Source organism: Cheilinus undulatus, linkage group 22 (assembly GCF_018320785.1).
Source record: "Cheilinus undulatus linkage group 22, ASM1832078v1, whole genome shotgun sequence".
In the NCBI taxonomy this organism is placed as follows: Eukaryota; Metazoa; Chordata; class Actinopteri; order Labriformes; family Labridae; genus Cheilinus; species Cheilinus undulatus.
Window position 1 is genome coordinate 23,536,012 of NC_054886.1, and position 27,859 is coordinate 23,563,870.

General features: G+C 38.3%; 2 protein-coding genes across 2 annotated transcripts; one reads left to right on the top strand and one right to left on the bottom strand.

Annotated features, from left to right (window-relative positions):
- Positions 1-1,272: 1,272 nt before the first annotated feature.
- On the bottom strand, positions 1,273-10,180 carry si:ch211-63p21.2 (FH1/FH2 domain-containing protein 1). Its single transcript, XM_041779006.1, has 9 exons — positions 9,719-10,180; positions 6,457-6,597; positions 6,083-6,265; positions 4,378-4,497; positions 4,090-4,251; positions 3,641-3,897; positions 1,636-1,858; positions 1,448-1,556; positions 1,273-1,335 (listed from the first exon to the last, which is right to left on the bottom strand). Exons 1-9 carry the CDS (start codon positions 10,178-10,180, stop codon positions 1,307-1,309), a joined length of 1,686 nt encoding a protein of 561 aa, XP_041634940.1. The 3' UTR covers positions 1,273-1,306.
- A 5,136-nt stretch (positions 10,181-15,316) lies between these two features.
- Positions 15,317-25,793, top strand: si:ch211-63p21.1. Its single transcript, XM_041778664.1, has 7 exons — positions 15,317-15,954; positions 16,977-17,081; positions 18,773-18,862; positions 19,052-19,126; positions 22,700-22,770; positions 22,861-23,032; positions 24,382-25,793. The coding sequence occupies exons 2-7, from the start codon at positions 17,013-17,015 to the stop codon at positions 24,595-24,597; spliced, it is 693 nt and encodes a 230-aa protein (XP_041634598.1). The 5' UTR covers positions 15,317-15,954; positions 16,977-17,012; the 3' UTR covers positions 24,598-25,793.
- Positions 25,794-27,859: the final 2,066 nt, after the last annotated feature.

A 27,859-nucleotide genomic window follows, 5' to 3' on the forward strand; every position in this document is an offset into this window, starting at 1 on the left:
TATGTTGCTCTAAAGCCTCTATATACTTTTCAGCATTGATAGTGCCTTTTTAGATGTGTAAGCTGCCCATGCTACAGGCACTAATGTAACTCCATACCATCAGATGTAGGCTTTTTAATTGTGCACTGATAACAAGATGGGTGGCCCTTCTCTTTTGTCCACAGGACACAGCATCTGTAGTTTCCAAATAAAATGTCAAATTTTGATTCATCTGGCCACAGAACAGTTTTCCATCTTGCCTCAGTCCATTTTAAACAAGCTTTGGCCCAGAGAAGACAGCAGCGTTTCTGGATCTTGTTCACATATGGCTTCTACTTTGATTAATCTGACCACAGAACAGTTTTCCATATTTGCTCAGTCCATTTTTAATTAGCTTTGGCCCAGGGAAGACTGAGGGGCCACCTGATGGCTCCTTCAGTCTTGTCCCTTGCTCTCAGAGATTTCTCCAGATTATCAGAATCTATTGACGATATAATGGACTGTAGATGGTGAGATATTCAAAGTCCTCAAAATTTTACATTGAGAACTATTTCTCTGAAATTGTTGCACAATTTTTAGACACAGTCTGCCCATCTTTACTTCTGAAGGACTCTGCCTCTAACATGTTCCTACTACGTCCAGTCATGTTTCTGATCTGTTAATAATTAACCTAGTTATTGAATGCTCCTCCGGCTGTTTCCATTACTTTTCCAGCCTTTTGTTGCTCCATCCCTACATTTTTCAGATATGTTGCTGCTATCAAATTCATCATGAGAGACTACTTTGTCATTAAATCGTAAAATGTCTAAATTTAAATTTCTGATATTTTGTTAATGTTCTATTGTGAATAAAATACAAGTTTATGAGATTTGACAATCATTGACCTCTGTTTTTATTTACTTCTAAACGATGCCCCAACTTTTTTGGAGTTGGGGTTATATATACATTTTTCTACATATTTCACCTTTAAGGCATTTGTTCTGGAAGTAGACAGATGGTAAATGTCTCCTGGTCAATTTTCATCCATCATTTGTTAAAAAAGTACAATCAGACAGGGTTTTATTTCTGGTTTTATTTTTTATAAGATGACACACGAAAACATACATCAAAATGTAAGTCACAAGAACAGTTTTAATGCATTTTAATGTTCAAATTGAAATAACTCATGACTAAATGGCATGTGAATCGTCATGCACCTGTCCATTTTTAACTTGTAAACATTTTTGTGCAACAGCAACAAATACCATAAATGTCATAAATATAAAGCACAAATATTTTTTTCTTTTCAGCCAGTGACTTGATGCTTTCTGAAAGCATATCAGCAGATTCACCACTTCATTCTCCGTGAAAATGGACCTGTGAAGTAAAAGAAAAGAAGTCGTGTTCAGGATAATACATTTGAAGGTGAAGAGAGAAAAAGATTCAGGGCAGCAGCGTGCATCTTTGTTCTGAATATGGAATAAATCACCTTGAATGTCAGCCAGCCTCCTGCGGCTTCGTGGCAGAGTGGCGTCATGTCTTAGGGAGGACTCTGGTGTTCTCAGCACCTCCTCCAGCCTGCACTGCTCCTCATTGTCCTGGTGGATCAACAGATAGTGAGTCACACAAACATTTAAGGAGAGAGCAACGTCAGTAGAGGAGAATGTAAAATAAAACCTGTGTTGGTGTCTGCTGACATTTCCTTCTGGCTGCTGGAGTGTTCGGGCCGGAGCTTTCTGCTGCACTTCTCTGTCGTTCTCGCTCTCTCTGCAGGAGGATGGACTGCCGTGTTGTCCTGTACTCCAGAGAAAAGTTACTAAGGGTTTTACAGAAGTCCTCCGCTTTGGTGTCCCTCACCATCGCTCGAGAATAGCCCAGGAATAAGAGGAAAGAGTGGAACCTGTGGAAGCAAGGACAATGCAAATATTTACTCCTAACAGAAACATTTCTCATTTGTAAACAAGAACACCCAGAGGGGACAATAAAGGGGAGAGTGGCAACAACAGGCAGAAAAAGTAGTGGAAAGAGTTTAAGATTGGAAGAAATGGGATTCAAAAGTGGCAAAATTGGTTAATAGTGGCAAAAACTAGAAGAAAATGGTGAAAAGAGGTCACTTGTACAAAAATACCTTTTTAAGTGGCTAAATTAGTTCAACAAATAGTGAAATGTGGTTAAAATTGGCTAAAAAAGGCATAAAAACTGGTGAACAGTTGTTGATGGTGGCAGGAAATGGGTCAACAGAGGCAATAGAAAGCAGAAAATAGCAACAACAAAAACAGTGGAGAAACCGGCAGAAGAGTGGAAAGGGTTTAAAAAATTGAGAAATGGGGGGAAGGGATGAAAACAGGATTTAAAAATGGCAAAATGGGTTTAGAGAAGAAAAAGACTCAGACAGAAAGTTGTTTGAATGTGACAAAAACTGGCAAAAAAAAAAAAAAAAGAGAAAAAATCAACAAAAAGTAGGGAGCAAGTAAGAAAAGATAAATCTAAGCAGCAAAAATACATTTAAGCGGCAAACATGAGTGTAATTAAACAGGAAATGTGGTTAAATTGGCAAAAAATGGGCATAAAAGTGGTGAAAAGTGGTTTATAGTTGTAAAATTGGGTTAAAAATGACAAAACAGGCAGAGAATGTAACGGTAAGGATTTAAAATTTGAAGAAATGGGAGGAAAAAGGGGTAAAATGGGATTGAAAAGTGGCCAAAAATGGGTTAAAAGTGGCATAATGGGGCAGAGAAGGTGGTGAAATGGGTTAAAAATTGGGGAAAAAATGTGTTTAAAGCTGTAAAAATTGGATTATGAGTGGCAAAATGGGCTTGAAGGTGACAGAAATGTGGGGATAATTAGGTGAAATTGGATTTAAAAGTGGCAGAAATGGGTCAAAAAACAAAAATGTGCTTGAAGTGGAAAAATGGGCAGAAAAAAAAAAAGAAAAAACGGGGTTGAAATGTGGCAAAATGTAATTAATGGTGGTAAAAATGGGTGTAATATACAGGGATTTGTGGTTAAAATCAGCAAAAATTGGCATAAAAAGTGGTGAAAACTGGTTAGTAGGGTCAAATATGGGTGAACAGTAGCAACAATAAGCAGAGTGACAAAAACAGGCAGGAAAAGTAGTGGGAAAATAGGGTTTATAGTGGTAAAACTTGCTCAAACTGGCAGAAATAAGTGGAAAATGATGTAACATGGGATTGAGAAATGGGTTAAAAGATACAAAAATGTGTTAGAAGTGGCAAAAATGGGTGTGAAAAATGTTGAAAAGGGGTTAAAATGTGGCAAAAATTCTTTAAAGGTGGTAAAAATGAGTTAAAAGGCAATAATGGGCTAAAACTGTTGAAAAGTGACAAATGATAGTGGCTAAAAAGTATCTAGTGTTAAAAATAAGTATTTCAACATCAGAATCTTTTGACGAACATTTCAGCTCCATAATGAAGTAACTGTTAGCCAGGATGCTGGCACCAATGCTGCTAATCCAACACACATGCGTTAACATCATTAATGAATCACTGTGAACGTCCCATTCTCTAGGTTTGTCAGGGGTCCAGTCAAATCTGTGGACAAACCTGTTGTTGAATGAAGTTTTGCCTCAGCCTCAAATATTCACAGCTACACAGCAGCTCTGGGACTGAAGAGAGACTCACTTTTAACCAAAAACTTCACAAAGTCAACAAATGAAACCGACCTGTTGATAACTCGACGATGCACGGCCCTCAGGACCTTCATCCTCTCCTCGCACTCTTTCAGAATCTTCGGCAGTCTGTTTCGGATCATACCGTCTGTCAACAAAGGTTCATCTTCTCTTCCCTCTCCTTTCCCCTTCTCCATCTTTCCTCCTTTCTTCTTGTTGTCTGCCTTGTCTAAAATCTTTAGCTGGTCCCATGATGCTTTGCACAGGGCCTCTAGTTGAGTGAGATTGGACTGGACGAGGGAGTAGTCACACTACAAAGACCAGAAATCACAGAGGGTTATGTCCATTTAAGTCCATTTAAATATCTTAATTCTTATGATTACTTATGTTAGACCACCTAATTTAAAAAATGAATTACATTCAGTCACTGTTATCTTTATCTCTGTTTCAGTAATCCTCAAAATACCTCCTCAGGAGACAAACCCTCAGAGTCAACCACCCACCTTTCCAGCTTTAGTAACCGCAGTGATGTCAGAGTAGAGGTCAGATGATTGTGGGTAGAGCTTCATCAGGAGCACGCAGACATGATGCAGCAAGGGCTGGCGAGTGTGTGTATCCCTCACCTGGGACAGCTTCCCCAGGTAAGTCAGCTCAAAACCACGGGCCTAGGTACATCCAAACATGTTCACATTAAGAAAACATTCCCAAGCATTTACAAGTGCATTAAAGATTATACTAAAGACACTGTTTTGATTGATGTTTTAAACATTACTAGATTACATCACACTCACCTTGCATCCATTGAGAAAGTTACCAATCGCTAAAACTGTCGCTAGAATACATCTAAAGGTCTGGCTGGCTGAGAGCTGCTCCATGGCCAACTTCAGATGGAAGAGAGGCTCGGCAATTTCCTGTCAAGAAGAAAGACGCATTAGAAGATGGTGGTGATTTTGGTGTCTGTTTGTGTTGTTAACTCTTCTTTACATGTGTGACATAGCTAAGGCTGAGGCTAACAAAGCCATGTAGCTGTATCAGCTATGTAAATAACTAGCTACATGGATAAAGTAGCAAAAGCTACAGCTAACCAAGCTCCATACAATAAAGCAAACACAGCTATGTTAGCGCCATCAGTTCATCTAAAGCTATGTAGATAACATAACTACATAGCTATTGTAGCTCAATCTATTGGTCACAAAGCTACGTACAATAAAGCTAACGAAGCTATGTCACCTATGTAGCTACATAACTACTGTAGCTAACTCTAAAGGTAACATAGCTATGTAAGCTATGTTAGCTTATACTACATTTTCTAAAGCTATGTAGATAACGTAGCTACTAAGCTATATGATATGTCGCTTCCTATCAAAATCTAAAGCTTACAAAGCAATCTTAGCTACATAGCTAACGTATAGCTAAATAGCTCACATAGCTCAATCTAAAGGTAACAAAGCTATGTTAGCTATGTAAACTACTTAGGTTATGTTACTATGTAGCTAAATCTAAAGCTAACAGCGCTACAGACGATGAAGCAAACAAAGCTACATTAGTTTATGCTACATTTGCTTAAGCTAGATTTGTTTTAGCACTAGCTATGTGAACAGTGGTCTGTTTTAGCTCCATACATAGGCTACATAGGCTTTTTTAGTAACATTAACTATATAGCTAGCTAAGCTTTGTTAGCTTTAGATCAAGCTAATTTAGCTACATTGGCTTATTTAGCAACATTAACTACGTAGGTTGCAGAGCTATGCTAGCTTCAGCTAAAGCTGATTTAGCTACATTGGCTTATTTAGTAACTTTAACTATGTAGCTAGCGAAGATAAATTGGCTTTAGCTAAGGCTAACGAAGCAAAGGGGCCACTGTTAGCCATAACTACGTCTAAAACAGGTATAAACATAATTTAATCCTGGATTAGACCTTTTCTCTGTTTTATCTATGAAATGTTTAGTCTGCTGTTTGTAACGTTGTTCTTCCATGAATGTGACTGTCAGACTGAGTATTTTTTTTTAATAACAATTTTTAAAACTTTGTACTGGCAGTTCATGTCCTTTCTGTTCTGACAGATGCAGCATCTCAAAGTAGTGGTCTACAAGAGGGGGCGTCTGAGATCTGCCATCTGCAGCCAGACCTCTCTCTTAATGTGGAGCGAGAGAGTGGAGGATGATGTGAACCAAATAGTGTCAGGATTGGGAGTTAAATCTGTGATGACTGCAACATTCATTGTTGCCTTTATACACGAGGCACCTGCTCTACAGACTTTGCTAAACAGCACCCATGATGTTAGACTTTTTGATGATTTAGCTTGTAAAGGTGGCCCCAAAGTGACTAAATACTCTAATATTCATCCAAGCTACCGGAAAATGAAGGTGCTTTTCTGGGGAAAAAAGTAAGCACTCTTTATTCATTTGGCTATTCATGGTAAAATGCAGACAAGTCATGCTAGCAAAAAGTACAAAAATAACTTTTCAGTCATTGCCTATTCAACTCTCACTTACTCTTTCTAGGGAGTCGTAGTCCAGTGCAAAGGACCACAGCTGTAATCTGTACTCCAGATGTGTGATTTCCCCCAACGTGTGTAGGCAGAGCTCTGCCGGGGCCAAAGAGGACTTTGGGTTCTGGGCCTTTGCCTCCTTGATCAGAGAAAGCTCCTCTTCTGTTGGGATGAGAGCTTGAAGTCTCTGTTTTAGAGAGTGAAATGATAAAAAGATGATGTTGCAGGATTGTATCTGTACCCTGTGTGATTCTGTCCTCTGCCAGGGTTTCATTTTTCTATATAAAGGCCAACGAACTGCCTCTATGACCACAGCAAACTTCAGAGGTTATATAAATGCTGAAGCTCAGATTTTGAAGAGCATGACCTCTACTGTACCTGGATGTCCTCTCTGTCCAGTACGCTGCTGTCCATGCTGTAGATAGCAGGGGGGAGGAGGCGGGGAGGGGGGAGGCTGCTCAGGGCGATGGTTATGATGTTACTCCTCTTCATCCCCAACACTGACACTGATGGCTGCTTCTACAATGGGACAGAGAAGAATTTTACTCAAAATACATATGTTTCTATCGAGGGCCTTTAAAGGTTTCCTTTGACCTGGTGGGAGAAAATTGGAACTCAAATTTCTGTATAAACCCTTTCATTGATCTACAGTCCACTTGAGAGCCAACAGTTTAGCACTGATAAAGAGGCAGGGTCAACAGGGCAAGACAATCAGGCAAATTTGGGCTTGATTCCATTCTTCCTACAAAAATAAGCCGAGTCCTTGATGGCTCTAGAGATTATCCTGACAGATTTTCCTGTGGTGTGAGGTGTGCCACAGTGATCTTATCCGATCTACCCGGAAGAATGTTGTGGCCACACCAATTCTAAATTTAAAGTCTAATATCCTGTTGAGTGAGTGGACAGCCTGTTTAGCAGCAGACTGAGTCTTTATTAACTCACTAGTTGTTCCCAACAATCAGAGATTCCCCTCTCAGAGCAGAGCAGGAGTTTTCCTGATGGATTGTTGTTGGTTTTTTTAATGTTAGACACTTTTGCACCAAGAGTGAAGTTATCCACCGGGTTTGCGAGTTCCTGCTTGTGGAAAGAGGCGGTCTATAACAAAGGGTGGTGTGCTGATTCTCATCAAAGAGTACTACCCAACTCTGCATTTGTCTCCTTCCCCCTAACTAGAAAACACCTGACTTGAGTGTCTGATATGAACTATGAATCTTTATTAATTATGGAAAGTGCAATGCAATGTTTAAATAATTAAAATTGTAAAAACTTCAAATTTACACCTTAAGTGAAAAGAAATAAATAATTTTATTTCCATGAGCTAAAATAACACTGGTTAGTGTTTAAAATGGTCCATTTTTTATCTCTGTGGTGTGGACCCATATACACCGCAAAAGTGACAGTGTTAACTCTGACAGTGTTGATATGACTACACAGCTTTTGCCGTGTGCTGGTTTACTAAGACAAATTATCACCCAGGCCAAGTCTTTTCAGTGTATCACAGTCAAATTGTGACCGTAGTTTTGTTGGTGAAACAAACTCATGCAAAAGTCAGTTGGGACAAGACCAAAATATCTTTTCCACCAAGAAAAGTTTCTATATACTTTGCTCTCTATATAAAAATAAACTATGTCAGATTCTGAAAAAACTGCCCCTGTGGCTACACCTAAGGTAATCACTACACCAACTGTCAAATCCAGTCTGACTGTAGACCTCCTCTCTCAGATGCTTGCCCTGCAGACCTCTTCTGTCAGGACAGAAATATATGCTAAAACTGTCTGCTAACATAGGTAAGGCTAAATAAGCTATGTTATCTACGTGAGTTTAACTATGTAGCTAGTGTTGCAACGTTAGTTTGAGCGACATAGATAAAGCTATATACGCTCTAATCTTCTTTAGTAAGCTAATGTCGCTAAAGTGGGAAACTGAAAAAATACAATGCATATAAGATGTACCCCCCCCCCACATGTTTTACTCTTTAACTGATTCTATAAATCAATCACGGTCAATATAACTTGGCTTTTTTGACCCAAAATATTTAGAAAAAAAAAAGTTTTATTGAGAAGTAAAAAGAGATTTCTACAAAGTAATATCAATAAAATAAAAGCTGTTGTTCTCTTGCAAACTGAATAAGATTGTACTGAAAGATGTTCCTATGTTTTGTTAAACTCACTTTGACCTCTACTCTTACAAGCCCTCTAGGGCCGGCTGCTGAGAAGCAACCCATCAGCATGATGCTGCCACCACTATGCTTCACAGTGAGGATGGTGTGTTTGTGATGATGTGCAGTGTTTGGTTTCTGCCAAACATAGTACCAGTGTTAATTTCGTTGACTTAAACTATGACTACAACTATTTGTTGACAGCCTTTTTTCCCATGACAAAAACTAGACAAAAAAAAAAACAAAAATAGATCTGTGACAACTAAAACTGACAAAAAATAATTTAAGTTTTTGTCCAAATGACTAAAACTAGACTAAAATGTAATTTAGTTTTTGTCAAAAATTCAAAATCTCCACTGCAGGTAAATCTGTCAGAATGCAATGCATCTGTAACTATTCTGCCTCTCAGCTGTAGAAAGTAGGGACCCCAGGTTTGACAGGGTGCAGAGAACACACTACCATGATTTGGTACCAAATTAAGGCAAGAAAATAAATGCTTGAACTAAAATTAAAGACTTTTTATGGACTAAAACTAGACCAAAATGTTTTGAGTTTTCGTCAACTAAAACTAGACTAGAACTAAAAAGGGTAGAAATGACTAAAATGGGACTAAAACTAAAATGCATTTCATTTAAAGACTAAAACTAAGACTAAAATTAAAGATAGCTGCCAACATTAACACTGCATAGTGCCTTGTCTGATGACCAAAAAGCCCCATTTTGGTCCACTTGACCATAGGGTCTCTAGCATGCCTTTTAGTGAACTCTAGTCCAGGCTAATTCTGAGATTTCTTCAACAGTGGCTTTCTCTTTGCCACTCTCCCATAAAGATTTTGACTGGTGACCTACTATTTCAGAATACTCATAGGTGTCTCGGTGGGGATGTTCAATGCCTTGGAAATTTTTGCATCCAACCCCTGACTTTACTTTTCAATAACATTTTCTCTGAGTTGCTTGGAGTGTTCTTTTGTCATCATGGTGTAATGGTAGCCAGGAATACTGAGTAACTTGTGACTGGACCATCCAGACACAGTTTAATCTGTCATTATTTGTTGTCATGGCACAGTTAGCCATATTTTTTACTTTTTCATTTAATGTAGTAGTATATTTATCAATGCTACATCTTCCTACCTGTTTATCGCCATGTTTGTTTACTCTAAAGTCATGGCTGTGAGGGATTTTTGGAAGGTTTCTGGTTTTAGAGTCAGGGTTCTGGTTGTTTATGTATGGAGTACCTACTGTGTAGTTTTGGTCTAGCAATGCTTTTGTAATACTTCATGAACAAAACTGTCAAATCTGATTATTTGTTGTCAGTTTTCAGCATTAAGAGAACTCTTAATGTTAGCTGGGCCTAACACGGCTAAATCTGTGGTTGCTAACAGTTGCATCATAAATCTGTCCTTTTTTAAATGTAGCAGACATTTGTGATGACAGTCTTCTAATATTTCTGAGATAGCCTGTTGTCCTGTCTAATCTGACTTACCTGCCTCCCAGAAACAACACTAAAACAGGTGCTACCACCCTTGGATTCAAACAGGTACTCCAGTCGATTGGTATCCACATGGACCGGCTCTAGTCCGGCCCATATTGTCTCAGTCCCAAAGCGGGTCATCCTAGGTAGTGGAGCCAAACTCTGCAGTTCCCTCCAATGGAGCTTCAAGGTGCGACACTTGATGGTTTCCCCTTTACTGGAGGCTGTGGGCAAAGGTGAGGCCAGCGGAGGAGGGGGAGGAAGAGGAGGTGGTGCCGGAGGAGCATGGAGAATCGTTGGTGAGTCATTGCTTGAATTTGTTCCCTCATCCTCGGTACTGTCTTCTTCATCCCAGAGGTCGGAGAAATCCAAGGTGTTCAGGCAGAGATGTGCAGCGGGTTTGATGAGAGAACTCCAGGACTGGTCAAAATCCCAGGTCAGGGGGCTCTCCTTCGTAAGATCTGACTCCTTCATTGGTATTCTAAAGGTTGTAGTGACTCAGCAACAAAAGGTCAAAGGTAATACTGAGACATAAAAAGTTGTTTTTGAGAGAAAAGGGATCCAAGAAGCATTCTCCTCTCTCATGCAAGATAAATCCTCTTTTTTCTGGGTTTTGTCAGAGTTAATCCCTGTCATCCACTCTGTCCTAGTTTCTTCTTCTTCTCAATGTGGTGTCAGCGAACACCTCACTCTCTTTGGATCTGTGGATGCTCTCACTTGTGGACCACAGGCTCGCATACCTCATGCAACCAAATCACAAACTTTGAACCACCTCTGGGTGTTGTCAACGAACTGTAACCTGCAATTGCCTCGGCTGCAGCGATTGTTCATCCAATCGAAAATACCGAGCAGAGCGTGGCACTTCGATCCAAGAGTCCTCTGTTTTTCTGCATGTGTGCCAAGAACTTGCAACCTCAGTGAAAGAGCAGGAATTGATATAAGTTTGACGCCTGTGTGCGTAGTCCTGCATCCAAATCTAAAGAGAAAATTCACAGTATGCTTTTCTGCAAGGCTGCCAGGATATCTAACTGACGTGACTCTGCAGCTTTCCCCTCAAGTTCATCTCTCTGTGGTTCTTTTTCTGTTAGTGACAGCCAGAGAGAGTTTAAGAGAGATACGCATTGGTCCATTGGGGCATTAGTTTTGGTTTATCTGAGTTGCACCCTTTCCCTTAATTTCCTTATCAAGCCTTCATCTCCTGTTTATATTGCTCCTTGTGTATACACAAACCTCTGTATCTGCAGCTGGAGATCTGCTACTGGCCCCATTTCTGCCTCCTCTGGTCCCCATGTGAGTGTGATCAAACCAAGTTTGCATCCATTTACATTAGATGCAGATTTCTGCAGGATGCATCGGTCAACAGCAAACTCAGTGAGAGGAATCTCTGACCAATGCTGCAGAGGTGGAATTATTACAAGAAAATAATATATAAGAAAAATACATCCTAAACCGAACACTGAGGGATCAATTCTATGGAAGCCCAATCTCGCCATTAAAAACAAACAAACAAAAAAAAAAAAACATAAATATGTACATTTACTTTTTTAACTTAGAGAAATAGTGAAAAGTAAACAATGAGATAAAGGCCTAAATGCTGAGATAAAAAGTCAGAATTACACAAAACCACTTTCTCATAGTTCTGATTTTTTAAATCTTGTAGTTTCAGTTTTTCATCTCATAACAATGACTATCTCATAATTAACTTTAATAACCTCATGATTATGACTTTTAGTCTCATAATAATGACATTGCCTAATTTAGCTATACTTTCTTAAATTTTGACATCTCATCTCATAAAGGGGCTTTACCTAACAATTATGACTTTCTTTCTCATAATTTGACTTTTTACATATAAAAAGGTGTGATAACAAAGATGGAGATTTAAAAATGACTTGTGATCTCATAATTGTAACTTATTTTCTTATAATTCATTGTTTTCCATGACTTTTCATCTCATATTTTTGACATTTTATTTCATAATTATGACCAACTCTCGTACTTTTAAAATTATAGCTGATTGTTTTGATGTTTTAACTCAGAATTGTGACTTTTTTGACCTCATAGTTGTGAGACTTTTCCTTATTTATATGACCTCTAATGTCATAATTGCAAACTCTTATTCTAAGTAGAATAAATTTTTATCTCAAGGTTTTTTTGACTCATGGAGAAAAACTCACAGGCAAAAATGGGCCTCTGTACAATCTGGCTATTCCAAAACCATCCAACCCAAATTTTGAAACAAGAATATTGCATTAAGTGTTTTTGAAAATGTTAGAGATAAAAACTGTATCTCAAAAATCTGGCCTTTTTTGCTCTCAATTATGACTTTTAACCAAAAACGTTTTATCTCATGTTAAAACCATCCCATAATTTTGCCATTTCTAACTCGTAACTGTAATTTTAAATCTCATTATTTTGACTTTTTATTACCTTAACTATGCCATTTATATCTCAATTTATATCCCATATTTTCAACTTTTTGTTTTATGACTGACTTTCTCATAATGTAGGCTTTTACCTCATAAATACAGCTTTTGATTTCACTTTTTTATTATTATAATTTTATAAGAATGATGTTTCATGATTTTTTTTTTTTCTCAAAACTGAGAGTTTTTTTAATTCTGGTCTTTAAGCTCCTAATTTTGACTCACAAATTGGATTTCTTCATGTAAAATGATTTTTAATAAAAAAGTATTTTGTCTCATACTGTATCTTATTAAAAACTGAAAGATTTTAATCATAGTTGTGACATTTTAACTCATAGGTTTGACATATTTCAAAGTTTTGACAGTTTATCTCATCATGACAAAATATCTCATATTTTTTAAATCTTATGCCCCATTATCTTAATTTAGACTTTAGTCCCATTATAATTGTATTTTTAGTTTTAGTCCCCTTATTATGGTTCACCATGTCATAATTATGGATAACTTTCTCATAATTTTTACTTTTGTTTCTTAATAATTACATTTTATTTTATAGTTTTTATTTTTATTTCAGAATTTTGACTTTTTCACTTTTTTTTTGGGATAATTTTGACTTTTTAAGATCCTTATTATGCCATTATGCCATCTCATAATTTCAATTTTTTTGTTTAATAATTTTGATCTAGTTTCTCACAAAGTAGACTTTTACTTATAATGCAAATTTGATTTAATAATTTCATGATTTTGACTTTTTTCTTCATATTTACGACTTCTTCATAATTTATACTTTGTTCTCATAATAAGGACTTTCAATTTTATAATTTAATTTTTTTCATAATTTTGACCTTTTATAATTATGACTTTTAATTTAATAATAATCACTCAAAATGTTTACTTAATTCCTTTTTTTTTTTTTTTTTTTTTTTCAGTGGCAGGAGTGGGCTTCTATACAATCCAGCTATTCCAAAACCGTCTCAACCAATCATGAATCAAGAATGTTGTTTGTTGTGTTGTGGAAAAAAAAAAAACAGTCAAGTACCCAGTGTACAGTTTGGTTCACAGGGGTCGTTTGCATGGTTGACATGCAGCCATAATGAGGATCCCTCCCTCAGCCATTAGGTCTCCCTGTAATTACACTTTATCTCCTTCTTTGGCCCTGAGGCGGCACTGGGGCTCATGGGACATTTTTGCCCAAACTGAGCTTTATTTGGGAAGCTTAAACTCTTTGTAACATTTATCTAGCACCAGCCTTCTGCAGAAGAGGATTTAGAGTAAACCCTCTTTTTACCGTGGCATTTCTTCATGTGTAAATCAGAGTGCTGTCAGACTTTAGCTGCTGCTGATGTGGCACGTTTCCACGTAGAGACAGATATGTTTTTCTTTGATGATACCTCTGTGTGGTCGTGGTTGTGTGTCTAAATATGTGCATCTCTGTCCATCCGTTTCTCTTTCTGTCCACCATAACCACGATGCGTAGTCCAGTCCTCTGCAGGCCCTCACTGAGCGAGATAAAGATCAAGGCAAACATTACATGTAATCGCTCTGGCCTTGCTCTGATAATATAAACATATTTAAAGATGTGAGGGACCCTGAGCTAGGGCATTTTAAACAGGGACGCACTCATAAGTCCTCATAAAAAGGCAGTATAGTTCTACCTGTGAGTCAACATGTTCTTTTCACAATCACAAACTGACCTCTGCTTTACACCATAACTTAAATTCTCTCAAAACCACCCAAACACACCTCTGAATTTGCCCATTTTTCTCAAAGCAAGAAAACATCTCATTCTCCTGAAAGACAATAGCATCCCAGCATACCTCTTTGCACCATGCATTCATCGCAACAATGCAGCGGTGTTTACTGTAAGAGCTTCTAACTTTGGACTGGATAAATGATGGCTTCACAAAAGCACCTTGTAGTCACAGTCAAAAGGAGCAAAAATAAAATTTGAAAGTGGATTATGTGGGTCTACATTACAGTTAAAGTAATGTAAGGGAAATTTTGTCAATTAGCCCTACTAAAGTTGAGTATCATCAACATAAAAAGGTCCAAATGGACTGCCATTCTTTGATACTTGTGGTAATAAACTGTCACATGTTTTTGTACATTTCAAAAGGGAAATTTGTTTTGTTGATGTCTCTTTTTTCACCTTTTTTGTACTGATCTCTTGATTTTAATAAATCAGTACAAAATTAAAAAAACAACATTCAACTTTATTCATAAACAAAGTCTACCTTTATGCTACTCTACCCACAAATTTATCATTACTACGTACACCATTATAGCTATTTTAGTTTTAGCTTTAGTAATGTGACCAAACATAGCTAAAACTCATGTAGCTACTTTAGCTAGTAGGTAACTTAAATATGTAGAGATTGTAGCTAGCTAACCTAGCTGACATCATCTACGTAACTCACTTACAGAAATATGCAATTTGCGACACAGTGTAGAAATGAGGGTAAATTTGAACATAGCTCCCAAAATTAACGCTAGGTATGAGTCATTGAAAGATCACTGTAAAAATGTGTTTTTTTTCTTTGTATTTGCTTAGAAGTAAATTAATGTTTACTGTTTATATTGTCTGTAGAGGAAATTTAGTTAACATCAGTATAAAATGTGATATAACACAATGAAAGCTAACATAGCTATGTAATTGGCATTACTACAAAAGCAAATGTAGCTAAGTCAGCTTTAGCACCATGAGCTTTAGCAACGTGAGCTATAGCAAACATTGCTAGAGCTAACTTAGCTACTAATTGTATTTCTTAAGTTTTAGCATGTATTTCCATTCTGAAAGGGATGTCGTCTCAGATGAACGGTCTGTTAGAGTGGCCATCAGAGATGTACTGTCTGCAGTTAGACTCCTCCCACAAAATTTGTTAGGGTGCCTCTCAAGTGTCCTCTAAGTTGACAAAATTTGACTAAGTGCCCTTTTAAGTGCCCTCTGAACATAGAAAAATTCAGCAATGTGCCCTCCTAAGTGCTATGTCAATGGTTCCCAACTTTTTTTTCTTTGAGCCCTCCTAACTTGTATCATAGAGGAGCTGAGGCCCCCCAGGACCCACAAGCACAAAGGTGACGCATAGATGTCAAAATTAACATGATTTTATTTGTTTTTATTGGCCAGGTCTAAACAAAATAGCCCCACACATGGATTTTCTTACCTAAGGATCTTTGCACGAACTATTCACAAGTGTTTTATCATGATTTGAGTCAGTATCAGTGAATCTACTTTTTACAACCTCAAAGCAGACAGAGACCCCTTTTAACAACGGTGATGTATGTATAATCATGATTAAAAAAAAATTAAAAATCCCAGTAGATGTCCTTTTAAAAAAAGGCTCCTACTTTCACAATAATGAAAACGAATAGTTGCCCTTCTTTAAAATAATTTTCGCCCCTGCCCCTCAGAAACGCTGAGTCCGCCATTGTTGCGTTGCATATTTACAATACAAAATACAACATCTGTAAGCTTTCGCTTTTATAAACTTTAATCCAGCGACCTCCTTCCGTCACAGCTTTTATTTCGAAAGTCTCGAGCGGAAGTTCCTCCCCCTCCGCTTTGCGCGCTCCCGCGATGTTTTGGGAACATTCGGTGCCCCGGCGAGCGCGCGCATCCAGGACTGTAGCTGCCTGTCATCGCTCGTGCTGACATCACAGAGGATTTGCTACAATGTCAAACACTTACAAGCAGCGCGAGCTCATGGCTTCTTCTTTCCCGCGCCACAATGAGAAGCCCCGCCGCGTGCTGCTGCTCATCCTCTGAACACAGAAGCTGCTCCACTTCGTATGGGTTTCTTCCATCGTCCTGAACAGGATGAGGTAAGGGACTCTGCTCCATTTGATCACCGCTCAGATTCCGCAGACGTGTTGTCCGTCTTTATGAGATTAACGGACGTGTCTGTGTGCCGCCAGAGCGCTACGTCTGTCATTGTTAGCTCCGGGTTAGCTCCCCCGTCTTCATGTGAAAAGTTGTCCGGCTTCAGCGTTGACTGTGGCGGGTTATTACGTAACGGGAGTGCGGCCACTGTGGAGCAGATGTTAGGCTGAGGTGATGTGATGAGAAATCTCCGGGAACAGGACCAGGAAGCCTGCGAGGAAGAGCATCGCCTCTAATACCAAGTTTAAAAGAGAATTTAAAAAATGTTTAAGCTACTGATTTTGTCACCTTGAAGAACTGGCTGATTTAAAAATACAAAATTTAATGTTCATAAGTAAAATACTTGAATGTAAGGCCTTTATTACCAATAAAATATGGTTAATGAGTTGGATTTTTGTGTGTTTATACGAAATAAAACCCTTTTCTCGAAGATTTCATTATGAATAAATGATGCTATCAGCTTGCATTCTTTTCAGGTAACATTTTATTTATTTTGCTCTCTTCAACATATTTTTATAACAGTCACGTTAATTAGTTATACTTGGTCTTAATCATCGTTTTTAGTTTTTAATTATTGAGTAAAACCTCATTTTTTCTTCCTCCTACCCATTGAAATACTTGAAAAGTCTAAATTTAAGCCCTAAAAAAGGAAAAAAAAAAATCAAACAAAAAAGTAGTAACTAAGAAGTACTTTTTAAGCACGTCAATAATGTTAAGACAATGATCTGCTTCAAATAATGAGGAAACAAATGTTTCGAGTATTGCCTTGTATGTTAAATGATCTTATTTATGACCTGATTTCATTGAGCGTTTCCATACTTACTAAATTAGTCATTACCTATTATTTAAACTATGAATAATTCTACCGAACCCTAATTTTTTATTCTCTTGGAGAAGGAAAAATATTTTAAAAACCCTGAGTTGATGTGACTTCGCTGCTGTCCCTTCTGTTTGTGTCCTCCAGCAGGTCTATGTGAGCGTGTGAGCCAGGTCAGAGGTCATGCTGCGGAGGGAATCTGACTCCCACGGCCTGTTTTCCTCCGGAGAGACGTCTGACAATGACTGTGAGGTGAGGGCGTTTATTTATGCCTGCATAAGTGCACACCTTTTGAATCTGCAGATGATAAAAGCAGCCAGTAACAGGCACATTTTGTTGCCTGTCACTGACATGAAGTTCCATCTTTACTTGAACCAGGCTGATACTATGACTGGCTGGTACTCTCTGATGATATTGGCATGAATATGTTCTTTTAATAGTGAAGAGCAATTCTGGTGATTTATGTCAGTTCACTGAACTAGCTTTCGTATCGGTAGTAGCCAGAATTTTTTTTCCTCTAACAAATGGGTAAAAAATCCCCATTTGGTTTCCCATCGCTCTGAATTAATTTGCTTTTTGTGGGGCTGTACCTAGAAAATGTTTTTGTAGTCAATTAATCTACTGATCTAATTTATCATATACATGTAAAATGTAAAGAGAAGTTATTTACAGTCATTATTAGAGATGTAACTGTACCTCACAATCCAATATAATAATGAATACAAATGTAAACAACCAAAATATACAGTCTTGCGCGTAGGATTGACGTACCATAACCCAGAGCTGAGGAGGCCAGAGTCAAGGTCAACACATAAAGTTATTATGTCGACACACATATGTAGCTTTCGGCAGCCAAGGTCAAGCTCAATGGCATTTCTTTTGTCTGGGCCTTTTTACCCCTGGTAACACGCCCAGAGACTGCCAGCAGACTTCAGGTCCTTGGGACATCCACAGTACAACCAGGGGCTCATGGCTGCTATCTGTAGGACAGTACCCTAGGCCTTGCCACATCCACCCCTTACTCTGCCCTGTTCAATAGATTATATTTCTCATGCCCCTGGTAATGTGCAAGGACATCCAGAGGATGCCCAGGGTTGTGTCAATCCTGCCGCCCTTCTGGTAGTGCCCTTAGGTAGCCTATTTGCCAAATCTACGCCTTACTTCAGCCTAAATTCCTGACCCAAACATGCCTAAAAGTTCTGCACAGTACTCTATATATATTGCAGTACCCTGTTAAAACCATCAGATGGCACTACTTGCTTGTTTTAAAATTAGGAAAAAGGTTGTTCTGCATTTTTTTGCCAGAAAATTAAAATAAAATAGTTATATTTATTCAAGAGTTTACTTTAATATAATCCTTTGAATTAGAAAATCATGATTAAATTGTATCATGATCCCATGTTGTCAAATATTGGTATCTTGACTTTATTATATTGATACATCCCTACTCATTACAATTTCTCTGAGCCCAGAGCCTTCAAGTTGAACCTTTTTCTGTTTACTAACAGGTAAGAATCCTTTATGATTAGTTTTAAAAGTAGGCCTCAGTAACCAAACGGCTGACAGATTTCATCTAATACTTATCACAGTCTATGCTGTTGACGCTACGGTGGCTGACAAGGGAAAATGATCGGCATCAGCAGAAACATCCTTTAAGACGTTGCATGTACCCAAAACAAATGCAGCAGAAATGAAGAAATAATGCCACTGTTGCAACATTAAAATGAAACTTAAGGTTGTTTGTTGTATGAATTATTCCTCTTAACTCATGCTTCATGACTGTATATATATCATAGAAGTTAACATCCATCAAAGCTTCCCTCCTTTTCTCTGCCTTACTTTTGTAAATATGCAGTTAGTGAAAGATAAAAGGTAAAAGAGGCTTCTCATAAGTCAACAGATCACTCTTGTTTATCCTCTCTGTCTTTGTCTCTCTGTCTCAGATGGGGGCGAGCTGTGGAGAGGTAGATGTAGTGTGTCTGTGCGAGGCCGGTCCCTGTACACTTTATTCAGAAGCACACACGCCTACGCCGGTGAGTGCTCAGGCTTCCCACTTAAGTGTCTGTGGCCGTGTTTCTTCATCTGTTATCTAAATGCATGCCTTTAACTTCCTGCTGACCTCTCTCTCTGTCTGCTGCTGCTCTCCCAGTTTAAAGAGACTGTCCATGTTGCTTTTAAAAATACATTTAATTAAGAATCTAATTAAGCCTCTCTGTTCTTAGGACTCACTGCTGTGTGAACACTGTGGAAAAAACAGAGTCATGGTGACCAGGTACTCTGAAGGATATGGCACAGAGGTATGTGCTTCAATAACAGAGTAAGATTCAGATATTTTTGGTGCTTTTATTTGGCAGTCAGTGCAGTTTTTAAGTCTGTTTCAAGGCTCCAAAATGTGAGGCGTTCATGACTAATACTCTATCAAACTTCAGTACATGCAGGCTGAAACTGAAAGAGAGATACAGACTTACTGGTTTGTAAAGCTGCAACCCCAAATTCCAAAAAGTTTGGACAATGTGTGGAATGTAAATAACATCAGAATTCAAAGATTTGTGAACTTCATAAACCCATATTTTATTCATAACATTAAAAACTGAGATATCGTGCAATTTCATGAAATATTCACCCTGATTTTGAATTTGATTGCTGCAACACACCTCAAAGCTCCTTTACAATAGACAAAGCAAAAATAGCAAAATGGAAAACTGTTCTGTGGTGAGATGCATCAAAATTTGAAATTCTGTTTGGAAATGATGGATTTGTCCCAAAGAGAAGAGGGATCATCTAGCTTGTTATCCTGGCACAGTTCTAAGGCCTGCAGTTCTGATGGTTTGGGGTTGTATTAATGCCTATGACATGGGCAGCTTGCACATCTGGAAAGCAGTGTTAATTTCATCGACTAAAACTATGACTAAAAATGTTCGTGGGCAGCCTTTTTTTCCATGACGAAAACTCAACTAAGACTAACAAAAACAAGTCTTTTAGAATAATAATAATAATAAATTTTATTTGTACCACACTTTACATTTAAAGAAAAGCTCAAAGTGCGACAGGGTTAAAAACAAGATAAAAACAGATAAAAACACATAACAAATAGACAATGATAAAACAACAGCAAGGTGAGTGAGTTCAGCCAAAAGCTTTTTTGAAGAGGTAGGTGGGTAGGTTTTTATGACAAAAACTGACTAAAGTAAGTTTAGCTTTCATCAAGATGACTAAAACTAGACCAAAATGTAATGTAGTTTTCGCTGGACATTCAAAATCTGTGATATTTATCCACTGTGGGTAAATCTGTCAAAAAACAATGCAGCTGTAGCTATTCTGCCTCTCAGCCGTAGAAAGCAGGGTTCCCAGGTTTGTGCATAGAACATCCTACCATGACTTGGTACCAGATTTAGGCAAGAAAATAAAAGCTTGGACTAAGAGTAAAGCCTAAAATGTGAGTAATTTTTATGAACTAAAACTAGGCTAAAATGCTTTTGAGTTTTTGTCAACTACACTAGACTAAAACTAAGAAGGGTAGGAATGACTAAAATGTGACTTAAACTTAAAGAAATTTCATCTAAAGACTAAAACTGAGACCAAAATTAAAAACAGCTGCCAAAATTAACACTACTGGAAAGACACTATCAATGCTGAGAAGTAGAGAGAGGTTTAAGAACAGCATATGCTTCCATCCAGACAACGTCTCTTTTAGGGAAGGCCTTGACTATTTCAGCAAGACAATGCCAAACTACATCCATCACAACAGCATGGCTTCACACTAGAACAGTCCAGCTGCTGAACTGGCCTGTCTGCAGTCCAGACCTTTCACCAACAGAAAATATTTGGAGCATAATAAAGGAAAAATCAAAGCAATATGAATACAGTATGCAGCAGTGGTTCTCGACTGGTCCAGCCTCAGAACACACAAGTGTCTTACATGACAAATCGCAACCCAAATTCCCAAAAAGTCTAAAAAACTCTTTGTTTTTTAAAGACCAGTTTTGTCATATATGACAAGAAGAGACGCGTGCTATTTAAAGTCAAATAATATTTGAAACATAAATCATAGCCACTTTTTTCCTCTGAAAGCCCTCTGTCGTGCCGTTCTAATGATACTATCTGTGCCTCTATGGCTTTTACAAAATGTTTTCTAGCAAGCCTGGAACTTGGGTGACTTTCCAGGGTCTTTAAAGATTAAATCCACAGCTGTAACTTCTGTATTAAAACAACCTTTTATACATTTTATATTCAATTTTTCCATTGTTCCTGCAGCTAGGGCCAGTACTGTCCCCATATTGTTTGTTTCTCACAATGCATTGTGACTAAGCTGTGGCAACCAATGGCAGGCTGTTCTGTCATCATGTCATGTTTGGTCAAAAAGGGCCTGTGCAAACACTTACAAACTGAAGAAGAGAACCTGAATGACTCATAATGGAGAAAAAGAGACACAGAGGCTGTGATGTGTTGCTCAGAGTCACTGCGGACAGGAACTGCTTTGAATGACTCAAATTGTGCAAAAATGTGCAAGAAAGCCCTAGATGTTAATGTTGACTGTGTGTAATAGGTAAAAATCTTTGAGTTTTGGTTTTTGTTTATTTTCTCCTTTTGTCTTTATAGTCCTATTGCTTTTTAAAAATTCAAGTGACATTGCTGCTGCACAGATATTCTTAAAGCCCACATCGTTCTGAAAAAATTATGTTTAGAGCTTGACTGTGCTCCACAGGGTTTTACAAACTTATAAGACAAAAAGTCCAGGTGAGACAAAAATGCTAAAATAAAAAAAAATAGCATAGGGCTCAGAGGGAGAAAGAAAAATGTTGAAGTTTGGATCTTGAATGGAACAAAATATTTAATTGAAAGAAGAGAGAAGACAAAACAGATTTTTGCAGCTTTTTCAGAGATCTTGAGGAATCATCCCATTAACATGGGAAAAAGAAGCTCTGCTATCGCAAGAAAATGAGAGTTAAAATATTGAGAAAACATTTGAATGTACCCATTATCTCATTAAGTAAAATGCCTGCTAAGACTTTTTTGCTGCCATTTTTTTTCCGGCAAGTTCACGACTCATTGAAAATTGCTATACAACCCACTTTTGGGCCACGACCCACCAGTTTAAAACCATCGGTATATAGTGTCTATGTATTTAGTGGGCAGTATGTGATTATGTGATTTCGGTCACACAGTATTTAATTTAAATTCTGTGCCTGTATTTCAGTTTAATACGTGATTTTTATTTAATCTTATGGAATTTGAACTTAAAAATTAATTCAGAAGAAATCTGTTTTGCACTTTATTTATTAGGAATTGTTTTCTACACCAGTAAAGCACCTTGGATTCTGGAAAGTACCCAATAAACTTTACCTAACTTCAACTTGACAAACGTAACCATTATTCATTAAATAAAGTCCTACAGCCGAATGCCAAACGCCTGCCTGAGGGTGATTTACACTGATGATGATTCCTGAGTGTTGGCTGCATCACTGATCGTTTATATATAGAAAAAAGTAAATGAATCACAGAGTGTAATTGAACACCATGTATCTTCACCACTAGATGGAAAACAGCGTTTCTACGGAAAAGCAATCAATAGGAAGTGGCCACCACATTAGAGTTCTCTTAGGTTGTGAGTCATGTGCACTGATTCATGCTCTTTAACAATGCTAATGAGACAAAGTGACGCATGACGACGCTCACACTGTGAAATATATTCACCATTATGTGTTGTGTTTGATTTACAAATAGTAATAGTGATGATTCATCCCAGAAGTGAAAAATAAAAGCCCCCATAGAAAAAATGTGGAGGATTTGTTTCTGAGAGTGTAAATTTGTCATACCCCTTTTTGATTTTAGCCACACTTCTACCTTTAATTATTCTGTCTCCTCCACAGGAGGAGTGCGTACTGTCCGACCCTCAGGGAGAGAGTGATGCAGACGCTGACATAGAGGACACCGACTGCAGGTTTGCCGCACACAAATGCACACTTCTTCACACACCACCTATCTGTCCGTACTTTTCTGACCTTGTGCCGTTTAACCCTGATTGGTTCAGACTCCAGGAGCCAGGTTCTCTCCAGCGAATCAGCTCACGGAGACGCAAGCGCCCACGGGTAGCGCGGCAAGACACCACGGAGAGCGAAGACGATGGCGGGCGGAGCCACAGGACTCATCGATGGAACCTCAGGCTCAGCCCTGACAGAGCTCAGAGCAGGACCATACTGGAGGTACAAGAATCAGATTACATCTATTCAATTTCAATTTAAAAAAAAAAGCAGAAAGGCAGAGGAGAGAGTATGCTTTGGAGGCATTGCTCTGTCCACAGGGGGCGCCAAAGTAATACAAACCTATATATTCTTACATCAGCTCTAAACTTAAGGAACATCTAGTTAAACTGAGGCCAAACAGCACAGTCTTTTTGTCTATAAGAGCAGATTAGAAAGATGCAGAGCCATAAACTTGTGCCATGGCTTGACTGAAAGACATAACAGACTACACAAAGATGCCTGGCCAATCAGCATGTCCAAGAGAGAGGGAGGCCAGGCTAAACAACACCCATAAAGGAGGCTGTAAACAAACAAGCATTTACTTTTTTCCCAGCAAATATTTCTTGCCAGAGTTTCTCTTTTTTGCTTGTGGTAGTCCCTCTTTGATACATCATAAAAGCAAGGACATGGTTGTCAAAGCTCAGCACTTTTCCTCAGTCTCATTCAGTCTCACATTACTACTTAATCATTCTTCTTCAATTTGCCATTTGGTTTGTCTACATTTGTAACTTTTGCATGTGCAGGGTATTCTCTGCTCTTATTGGCCAACGTGCCTGACATGACAGAACAAATCATAGGATGCATAGGTTAAATATGCTGGACTATTTGGAGGACTTGACTGTCTCATGTAATGCCTCTGCAACTCTTACATGGGATAAAGGGAAGTCCCAAAACCCTATGACTGCTGGATTGAAATAAACAATGCCTATAAAAACTAATCTACTATTCTCTGCCACTCCAGAACATTTAACTTGTCTCAAACCATTTCTGTGTAGCTTTCGCTGTCTGCTTTGGGTCATTGTCTTGCTGGACAATAAATCTTCCCCCAAGCTGTAGTTCCTCTGCAGACTGAATAAGATTGTCCTCCAGGATTTTCATATATTTTGCTGCATTCATTTCACCCTTTACCTTTACAAGCCTTCCAGGGCTGGCTGCTGAGAAGCACCCCCACAGCATGATGCTGCCACCACCATGCTCCACAGTGGGGCTGGTGTGTTTGGTGTTCACCAAACCTAGCGTCTTGTCTGATGGCCAAAAAGTCCCATTTTGAACTTTCTTCCACTTGACCATGAAGTCTCCCACATGCCTTTTGGCAAACTCTAGTCAAGATTTAATCTGAGTTTTCTTCTACAGTGGCTTTCTCTTTGCCAGTATCTCCCCCCTCTGCTGCAACTAAGGATGACTTGCCAGCCCAAAAACTTCAAAATGAACAGCTATTTTCCTTGTCAGCCATGAATGAACTTGATGGTTGTGATTTTGGGACCCTGTCTCCACATTCACAACCTCTACTTTTTCCCTTGTCTTTCCAGGAGAGCATATCACAGGTCCGGCCTCTGGTCATCTGCCGCCCGAACGCAGAGAAGCATAAGAGTCAGATGGATCTGCCCCGAGACTCCGGACGTCTGATGTCTCTGTGGCCTCCGTCCCTCTCTCTTCCTCTCATCCTCCTCCTCTCTCTGCCTGTCTCTCTCTCCCTTGTCATTGTCATCGTGTCTTTCTTTATACCGTGGGCTACGAGCGCTTGACCAATAGGATAGTTTCCAGAAAATTCGCCGCCAACATGTGAAACTTAGTGAATATAGCACAAAAGGGAAAAAGAAAAACGGTGCTTTAACAGGTTTGAAGACTAATTTAAGATGTTTGAATAGACCCTGCTTGAGTTTCTCTACGTGTGGAGGGATTTAAAATAAATATGAAATTTTTATTCTGCACATTTTACGTCCACATTCTGTTCTTGAAAAAAGCAACCACCGACTGCTTGCTTTTGCCTCATAAAATCTCACCTTCCATCTCACTTTCTCACCCCCTCGTTGGTAAAAATAGACCTCTCATCTCGCTCCTTATTCTAACAAGCCACAGGAGTGATACCTGGGGTGGGGGAGGGCCTTCAGGACTGCGCAGGTACACGCAAAGAGGAAAAATTACAAATAATAACACCGACGAAGCTGCTGAACTATGCAATCCCTCCGTTCCTACAGCGCCGTATGTACCGCTGTTTCCAGACATCTCTGATTTCTTTGGCACTGTCGTCACCTTCTTGGCCCTTCCCGTTTTTCTCTCTGAGGTTTATACTTTATGAATGCAGGGATGCTAAAATAGAGCATGACCTAATTATAAAAGCAATAGGAGGAGGGATATGATATCGCTCAGAATGCGTGTGAGAGGACTACATGTGTTATTTGACTTGATGCAGATTGATGTAATAACAGGTGGTTCCTTCTTCTTCTCTTTTTCCTGGCTGCACTTGTGTACATTTTTAGTCAAAGAAACCGACCTCAAAAGAAAATGAGCTTTAGTAGAATTTAATAATGTTTAAAAAAAAGTCTTAAAGTTGAACGGTTGCAATCATGTTTAGTAATATTTATGTTTATATTTATGAATCATTATTTATGAGGAAAAATGAGCTTGACAATCAGTCATGCTAATTATTTCAGACTGAAATAATCGGGATAAAAGCCATGTTATTGTGGCTTTTCTGCACTGTGTATTTAATGTCATGTTGTTTTTCTATGTTTCTTTTTTAACTTATGGTCCTTTTAGCACACCGCACTAGGGTTATAGAACAGTATTATTTTGAAATTTAGATCATGTTTAGTACCCTTTTTCTCTTCCTGCCTGTTGTATTGCCTGTCTTGAATCTTGAATTTAATTTCACTGTGTTTGTTCAGTGTTCTGTGTTTTAAGGAGCCTTAGGCGCTCAATAAACTAGATTGTATTTTGACAAAAACAAGCCTTCTTCTTTTTCTTTGATGTTAATGTTATCTTTTGGGGCTTTTGGCCTTTAATTTGATGGGACAACTGAAGAGAGACAGAAGTATGGGCCATTTCAGTGGCTCTCTTACAAGGTTTGGTGCCCTTATATAGAAGCCATTGGCAATAAGAACATCTAGAAGTGAACAAGCCACAAGCTAAGAGGCTTGTAGTGCCTTTTTAACCGTTCTTCCCCCTCATTTAGTCATAAACATGCTTTAAAAGGACATGGTGATTGACTATTTAGCAAATAAATCCAGTGGGGTACCATTACTTTAAGTGCCCCCCCCACACACACACAATTTTGCCACTTTATAACTGCTTTCTACCATTTTACTGCCAATTTTAGCCGTTTTTTTGCAAACCTTAGCCTTTTTGATATTTTGAACCTGTTTCTGCCACTTTTAGCTAATCTTTTTGCCACTTCAAACCCATTTTTGCCATTTATCCTTATTTCTGCCACTTTTATCCCATTTTTGATACTTGTAATCTATTTTTGCTGCTTTTCAACCATTTATACCACCAATTATTCCCATTTTTTCTCTTGATCCATACATGCTGCTCTATCCCTTTTTTCCCTTCATAGCCTATTTTTTTCTAGTCCTTAGCATCTTTGAATACTTATTTCACCAATTTTTTCCACTTTTCAACCATTTTTACCATCCATTTTTGCCACTTTTTTCCTTACTAAACCCATACATGCTACGGTATCCCTATTTTGCTTTAAAAACCTATACTCCTTAAGAAGTGAAAACACATCATCACTTCCAAAAATTTCTGCCGCTTTTGAATTTTTTCACCATTTTTACTGTCCATTTTTTGCCACTTTTAGGAAAGGTTTTTGTAAACCTTAGCCTTGTTTGGCACTTGAAACCTACTTCTGCCATTTTCAGCCAATTGTTTACCACTTGAAAACAATTGTTTCCATTTTTATTCTATTTCTACAACTTTTACCTGATTTTTGATACTTTTACCATTTTTTCCTGCTTTTCAACCATTTTACCACCCATTTTTGCCACTTTTTTCCTTTTTTAGACCCACACATGCTGCTTTTTGCCTTTGTTGCCTCGTATAACCTTTTTTTTCTACTCCTTAGCAGCTTTGAACACTTATTTCCACCAATTTTTGCCACTTTTTAACTGCTTTTCACCATTTTTACTGCCAGTTGGAGCCACTTCAAACCAATATTGTTCACTTTAAACCAATTATCACAATTTTTTCCTCTATCTGCAATTATTTCCCATTAAAGTTATTCCAGTTCCTTCTACTTGTTTCTCTGGTATCCTGACATTTGTGCACATCATGGCTTTAATAGGAACTGATATTACTTACCAAATGGTTTTGGCATCCAGATTGTTAACATTACTGTCAAAAAGATAATTGCATTTTGAAAAAGGCTGTATTGTACTACTGCAAAAATACAATTATTTTTAGTTTCTTTGATAAGATAGGTGATTATTCAGGTTAAATGTAAAATATGATTATCACAGATTACCTTTACAATGATTTTCTTGACCTCTGTTGGCCCCCAGTTTAGCTGGGCCTCAGAAAGCTCTCCCCTTTATATGGGAAGCCTTGATCATGACCACGAGAAACACATCAGAAAGGACTCCATTTAAGTAAAGAAACAATTCGAAAGTTTTTTCTTCTAAAAAAAAACCAAAAAAGAATGAAAGGCTTTGTATCTGGTGACAGAGCTTCCTGTGTTTTGTAATAAAGAGGAAAAGACAAGAGTTAGGCTTCATTTCCCTGCAGTGTTTGCGACTCTTGAGGAAAGCTTGGCCTGAGGATGGGGGTCCCATAACGAGGATAGAGCTACACACTCCTCCTCTCACTGCGTGCGTCGCCATGGTAACGATCAGGATTGCAGAGGGAGCAAGACTTTGTCATAAGTAGATCGGGAAAAAACTGCCATGAAAAAAACACTCTGCAAGTGAGAAAGTGAATATGACAATATCTGCACAGCTATGCTGCAGACGCCTACCTATGCATGCAGAAAACTTTGCTTCAGTACAGGAGAAGTAACGTATTTTATTC

Bases quoted from the DNA above. Each gene is read 5' to 3' on its own strand.
- si:ch211-63p21.2 (XM_041779006.1), bottom strand. From the start codon at position 10,180: ATGAAGGAGTCAGATCTTACGAAGGAGAGCCCCCTGACCTGGGATTTT. The intron at 6,598-9,718 runs GTAAGTCAGATT...GTCCCATTGTAG, and splicing joins GTGTTGTTTCTGGGAGGCAG to AAGCAGCCATCAGTGTCAGT. The intron at 3,898-4,089 runs GTGGGTGGTTGA...TGGTCTTTGTAG, and splicing joins CGGTTACTAAAGCTGGAAAG to TGTGACTACTCCCTCGTCCA.
- si:ch211-63p21.1 (XM_041778664.1), top strand. From the start codon at position 17,013: ATGCTGCGGAGGGAATCTGACTCCCACGGCCTGTTTTCCTCCGGAGAG. The intron at 17,082-18,772 runs GTGAGGGCGTTT...TCTCTGTCTCAG, and splicing joins CGTCTGACAATGACTGTGAG to ATGGGGGCGAGCTGTGGAGA. The intron at 18,863-19,051 runs GTGAGTGCTCAG...CTCTGTTCTTAG, and splicing joins AAGCACACACGCCTACGCCG to GACTCACTGCTGTGTGAACA.